Below are 6,850 nucleotides of genomic sequence, written 5' to 3'. Positions count from 1 at the left end.
TGTGCCGGGTACCACAATGGCATGTGAAGCAGAGCATCATGCTCCAATTAGCAAGGGCCTATGACGTGGAGACAAATACTCTCAGGGTCGACGCCGGGGACATTCGCATTACTGCAGAACTTATCGGCAATGTATTCGGCATACTTTCTCGAGGTTAGTGTAAATTATCTAAGGTGTAAATCTTTTGCTGTATGGTAATGCTTATCCCAATGTTGACACGTAGTGATAGTGGTAAACTGTTTTGTTTCGCGCAGGGAAACCAATTCCGGAGCTGCAGAAAGAAGATGAATCACATTTGGCAATTAAGAGACAATTTCAGAAGAAAACCACAACCCAACTGCGGGACTTTCTATTTGCTTGTCCAATGGAGACCGAGCAACAGAGGATGACATTTAGAAGGTACTTCATTATGGTTGTTTTGAAGATGTTTCTGAACCCCACAAGCCAACAGACTATTTCTCCGTGGCACCTCCCTCCAATATTGGATGTCTCGAACCCTATGAGCTTTCATTGGCCATATCACATATTAAAATGGCTGCGAGAAGCAATAAGGAAATTTCAAGATGAGAACTGGGAAACGTGCGGGGTGTGCATGTTCGTGTTGTTGGTAATGGGAATTAATTACTTAAATTTAAAACCAATGTACGGCTGTAGGTTTATTTCCTAACATGTAAGATATTTTTGTATAGGTTTTGTACTTTCACCGATTAAAACATGGTCTGTTGCATGCATGTCGAGTACCCGAGCCTTGGATTGTTGAATGGACCACTAATGAACTTGATAAGAAGGCCGACTATGTTATCTCACAGGTTCAAACTCTAATAATGTATTTTTCATTATCTAGTTGATCAAAAATGCAATTGGCTGTTCACCTTGACTTTTTTCGTCTCTATATTGTCCAATGTTGAACACACAGGGCTGCATAGTCAACAATGCAAGGAACCGGAGAAAAAAGAACAAGCATTCTTCGAGTGAAGCAGTTAACGAGAGAGGACGGTGTAAAAGGACACGGACGGACACTGACCAATCACCGTCTAACCAAGGGAAGACTACACCTCATCCAAGCTACAAGAAGGCAAAAAAGGTGATTTGCTTTTCTTATGATAGCTCGTGAGCTCATTTAATTGGTTCCTTACTTGTGTGGTAGGATGCTTGATCCTTATAATAGAATCTGCGATTACAAAATTCTAAATTTACTTCCTTATGTGGCTGCATGGCATGTTTTGATATATGGTGGTTATAAATGAACGTTTGACAGAGCTGAATTCAATGCCCGTGAATGATATTTACATGCTCTTATGTTGAAAGCTTGTTTGAATGCAGTTGTTGTGTCTTATTTTTAATAAGCGTTAATTTGAGTTAATTTTGTAAATTAAATAGATGGATTTAGGATACTCCAATTAGGTTATAATCTGAACTGGATAGATAGCTTATGATTTCTATATTTGGATGGCTTCTTATGTATGAAACAGTTGCTTTACGGGGCTGCCTAGTTGGTTGACTGTAGTTGAGGATATTCACTATAGTAGGGTTATTGATGTTCACTATAGTATGGCTTTAGATGGTTAAAACTGATGAACGATTGTCTGTTTGTTCCGTTTTCCTTAGCGCATTAAAGTTCACATTATTTTTTTCATCTGTTTGTTGTCCCATGTTGAACACACAGGGTTGCCTAGTCAACAATCCAATCAAAGAGAAAAAATCTAAGAAACAGTCTTCAACTAAAGCAGTTAACGAGAAAGCAGGGTGTAAGATGCCTTGCAAGGACACTGACCAATCTCCGTCTATCCAATGCAAGAGTACATCTCAGCCAAGATAAAAGGAGTCAGATAAGGTGATATGCTTTATTTATGATAGGTCATGTTATAAATTGCATGGGATGTTCACATGGCCGGTGTGCAACATGCTGTGATCTGCATGTAGTTGTAAATCAGTATAACCTGCGTTATTATCATGTTTGTTTATTTCTGCATTCAAATAACAATATCTATGATGAAGAGTTTCAGTATTTTATATGCACGTGACGCTATACATGAATTTACCCCATAGGAATCCAAGACAGGCACGAAGAGGAAGGTTCTTGTCCGCAAAAGACGTTCTAGACGCGGCACCAAAAAAGCAATTGGAAGAGAAAATTTGGCAGGAAGCAATGCTGCACCATTGGTAGTCCCAGATTCTGATGATGATGACGACGTGCCGCTTGCTAGAAGGATACGGTTATTCCAACAGCAGCCTCCGCCACATGATGTGAAACAAGCAGATCCCGTGTTCAAGGGCAATCATAATAGCCCTCAGGAAGCAAAAACTGACCAAAAAAATGGATCTCCACGGACACCGCCAGAAGCACTTGTCCAGCTCAGTGACTATGATTTTGACCGGTTAGTGGTTTCTAGATTACATTGCTGTATGCTACTCTTCTTTATATTTCATACCGGATGCCATGTGATTGACTGTCTAGCTAGGCATAACCTGTAATTTTAGCTAACTACATGTCGCATTCGTTTGCAGTGAGTTCGACATCTCTATCGTTCAGTGTCCTGAATTTGAGCAATTACTCAATAGTGTTGAACAGGGGCGCGAAACAAATGCCATCATCATGCAGCCCCTGCAAACGGTCTTGCCAAAGAACTCAAGCTACCATACACCGAGTCCAGGGAGACCGAGCTTTTCACTCGGGTTAACACAGTTTGAGAAGACTCCTACCCCTTCCCCGTTACATTCAATTCATCCAACCCTGAAAAATGTTAAGTTGGGGGAGACTAAGGAGGAACAAATCAAAGAATGGATAGTTAGCTCATCCTTGGACAAAGATCAAGATTAGTATGAAGGGCGGGAGTGCATGGTTTTACAAAGGAAGGACTTCTAGACCTTGAAACCCCGCAGTTGGGTCAACAGCTGCGTAAGTACATTAACTTAACCATGCGTTTTTATTCACTATCTATATATCTGGGTGCATCTTTCACTAGCTAAATAAATTGTGTAGGTAATTCAATGGATGTGCTACTCTTTTAACGACACTGACTCATCTAGATTCAAGCGAGATTTCTATTGCGTATGTCCAGGAATATTGGTAATTACATTCTTCTCGTTATAGTTTTGAAGAGATTTTATCGGGATTCTTACTATGTGTGTGGATTTGCAGGAATTCATCACACGAGATGATAACATTGCTTCATTTATTGATGGTGTGACACCAATTTATGCTGGTCTTAGTCCAAGCTTTGGTGAGGATAATAGGTTCTTTGACAAGACAGTAGTAGCAAAGAGAAATTGGGTGAGTTGCTGTTTTGCTTTGAACTGTTTATATCCTCATTGAACCCGCTCTTGGTTTATGCGGCTTGTTTATTAATTTACCATGACTTTTTTCCAATCCCTAACCCGGGTTTTCTAATTCAACTAATACTTGCATGTTTAAATTTGGAACGGGGGGTCACTGCGACCAATTTTTCTTTTGTGTGTTTTTATTTACATATTTTGGTATTGGGTTTTCCCATGTTACTATGTTGATTGACTTTAGCTTACTATGCTGTTGGAATGAGGTTGTCATATAATTCGAGGATGTTTCGTTATTGAATGCTGTATGGAGATCAATAAGTTTTTTTGGGGTTTTCCTTTTGTTTACTCATGAGACAAACTCAATCATATGTATTGTTTGATATAGTGGTTATTTCCTTATTGTTGGAGGGGCCATTGGTGGGTATATGCATTTGAGGTGAATGCGAAGTGCATAGTTATACTCGACAGTTTGCATTCTGCACCAGAAGATGACAAACGAGATAAACTCGATGCATATGTGGTAAGATACTGTACTTCTTTTATTCAATATATAGCTATGTTATTTAATTCAACAGGATATTGTTCCACTATGTTCATTATATGGTTTTCAGGGGAGACTGTGTGAGGATATGGCAAGCATTGCTATACCTGGATTCGTTCGGACTCCGTACGACCCATCTCGTTCCTACGCTAGGATTCCAAAGCAACCGAACAAGTGAGATGAAAATATAACCCAAATTTGAGACTTCTTTAGATTACTTACAATATTGGCCATAGCATGTTAAGAGTTTTTCTCAAACTAATTGCAAAAGTAATTTTGTTTTCCTGTAGCTTTGATTGTGGCATGTGCGTTATTAAGTTCATTGAAAGTTGGAAAGAAGATCGTGAACTTTACGAATGAGACGAGGTTTGTTAAATAAAGACTTTTGTAATTCTAATTATTCGTGCTGTACAAAAAAACCACGGTAATGATTCTTAACACTTAGTTCCCTGATAAATCTATGCACATGATTCACTCAGTTCATACCGGATGGAGTTGATGCTAGACATAATTTGTGGCCCACACAATGCATTGGTTCATCAGCTTGTTTTGTTATTGAGTGAAACGGTTAAACCTGTTCGTCGTAATGCACCACGGAACAAGAAGAAGGACGTTAGTTCACCATACACTGCACCTAGCACACGGTCATTGATTGAACGTGCAGAGGGATTACCGAAGGGGGCAATGCGCAAAGGCAAGAAGAAGTTGCTTACTTAGTATTAGTTGCAATGAATTGAACTACCACATTATACTGAGTTTACCTACTGCTGAGATGATTAGGGATTTGTTTGTCACATTAGAAAGACTTAATTCCAGGACATCTTTTGTTTGTCTACAGTACAATGATTTATTGGTTATTTTAACTAAAAATTATCTATGTTTTTTTATATGGTAGAATCCCGGATTTATCAAGGTTGCTAGGTAAAGTTGCCATACTTGTGCATGTTGAGATATGTGACCACTAACCATCCACTAATATAGCTAAACTGAACATCCAATACCTTATTATAATGAACATCCAATTTATATTTTAGACAATAGTTAGCTAACAAAATGATAAGTAAACAGAGAATAAAGATTTGAGTTGTGATTATAAAAAAAAAGAGAAAATTATTAACTGATTATTAGATGAAAAATATTAGTTTCTATTTTTTAATTTATTAAGGACTTATTTTTCAACGCATATATTAAAAATTTTGTTAAAAAGAACGAAAGAATTAATCTATCTCAGAAGAAAAATTATCAAAATTTTTATAATATCAAAATCAAAACATAACAACCAAGTGCAGCACACACGAGTACTAACAGGTAACCATCCATGCTTAGAGCAAAAATGAACATCTGATTACCTATGGAAATGAACATCCACATTAGTTCATTATAAATGTGTAAACAGTGTCTATAATGAACAGCTACGTACCGGAAAACTATACAGTGAGGCATGTAGAAATCGGGTACAACTTTATTAAACTATCTCGTGGATTACAGAATAACCACCCAATATACTCGTTATGCATTAAGTGTACACGAAATAAAAAAAGTAAAAGGGTTCGTCCTAGCTAATGGAAAAATGGTTCTTGCAATTAATAACATATGGACCTTTGCAACAACTGCCTTAGAACCTTTAAACTAACATGAATCCTATAAACACAGAGATGAGAAAATATACACTATCACAACCTCGTCCAACTAATCCTACTTTTTGTTGAAGGAGCTTAACAAAGACATGAAACCACCGGCTTGTTCGGGAACATTAAGGCCAGTAAAAGAACCATGGTTTACATCTTGAAATGCATCCAGACGAACCTCTTGCCTAAAAAAAAGAAAGTAAAAGTCCAACAGTTATGTTCTAGGATAGTAATATACAAATAAATATACAAACTTGAGATTAAGCTAAACATCTAACGGGGGTGAATTCTTTTGTTTTCTCCGTCTTGAATTCTTGATGGACTTCTCAAGGGCAGAGCCGAGCCTCTTACTCTTTGGCCTGCCCTTTGTGGTTACCTTCGATGGGCCTTGGATGTCAGCAACACCGACATCGTTCGAACTCTGTGAGCCAATGTTGGTCTGAGTCTCTGCCACACTCTCGGACCTCTTTTTGGCACGGTGCGTAGCCAACTTGGCCCTTGTTTCTTCCAAAGCAAGATGCAGCAATGCTGTTTCTTCATCGTCACCGACGAACTCTTGAGCAACATTATAGAAGTGTGCACACAGTCCCCTGAATGCAACATGACTCTCATCCGACTGACTGACATCATGGCTACTTTTGACATACGTATGCTTGCGCTTTATCTTCTTGCTCCATCGAGGAAGAACATAACAGGAAGGTACTTTGTACACTTTATACGAATGGTAAACTTCAACGCAGTGACAGCACAACACACTTGAACTCTCAAAAAGATTGCACTCACAACGAAGCTCCTGTGTGGAACGGTCAAAGTGAACATCATACGGAATGCATAGAATAGTATCGTTGAGTAGTTTCTCCTCTTCCACCTTCACGCAGACCAATGGAACCTGTTCATCAATTGCAGAAACTCTGCAGTTAGCCTTCCTCACAAACTCAATTTGAACATCCCTAAAGAGGGTCGTGGTATACTCTTGCTGAAACTGTTTCTCTATAGGCGAGGTCGTTGCACAAGGGATAACCCCCCTCGAGTCATAGCATCATCCTCCAGTTCCCTCTGCTCCTTGACTCCAAGCACATTGTCATATTCATGAACAAATTGGACCAAGCTAGTTTTACTGTGTAAGTATCCACCGTAGAATGCGTGCTCCAAACTTACTGATAAACTAAACATTCAGATGCCGACCAATTGCAATTAAAGCATGAGAAGTAATCGTACAGTAACAAACCTGACAGCCATGTGTTGTTATGTAAGTTGTACTCATCTATAAAATCAGCCCAATCATCTTCAAATGACTCCTCCGTCCGAGAGTTCCACACAATGTCGTTTAGGTCACCATACAAAGCTCCGTACCGGCGGTAACCCCCAAGCTTGGAAGGTAGCTTATTCATAATATGCCAAATGC

General features: G+C 38.9%; 1 protein-coding gene across 1 annotated transcript; it reads right to left on the bottom strand.

Moving 5' to 3' along the window:
• Positions 1 to 5,512: 5,512 nt before the first annotated feature.
• Positions 5,513 to 6,836, bottom strand: LOC127740489 (protein FAR1-RELATED SEQUENCE 1-like). Its single transcript, XM_052251471.1, has 4 exons — positions 6,674 to 6,836; positions 6,467 to 6,602; positions 5,724 to 6,356; positions 5,513 to 5,630 (listed from the first exon to the last, which is right to left on the bottom strand). The coding sequence occupies exons 1-4, from the start codon at positions 6,834 to 6,836 to the stop codon at positions 5,513 to 5,515; spliced, it is 1,050 nt and encodes a 349-aa protein (XP_052107431.1).
• Positions 6,837 to 6,850: the final 14 nt, after the last annotated feature.

Source organism: Arachis duranensis, chromosome 7 (genome assembly GCF_000817695.3).
Source record: "Arachis duranensis cultivar V14167 chromosome 7, aradu.V14167.gnm2.J7QH, whole genome shotgun sequence".
Taxonomy (NCBI): domain Eukaryota; kingdom Viridiplantae; phylum Streptophyta; class Magnoliopsida; order Fabales; family Fabaceae; genus Arachis; species Arachis duranensis.
Note: the sequence above shows the minus strand (reverse complement) of the source record. Positions and strands in the feature narration are given on the sequence as shown.

Coding starts and splice junctions, on each gene's coding strand:
- LOC127740489 (XM_052251471.1), bottom strand. CDS start 6,836: ATGAATAAGCTACCTTCCAAGCTTGGGGGTTACCGCCGGTACGGAGCT. Junction 6,603..6,673: donor TAACAACACATGGCTGTCAG/GTTTGTTACTGT, acceptor TTAGTTTATCAG/TAAGTTTGGAGCACGCATTC. Junction 5,631..5,723: donor AAACAAAAGAATTCACCCCC/GTTAGATGTTTA, acceptor TCTTTTTTTTAG/GCAAGAGGTTCGTCTGGATG.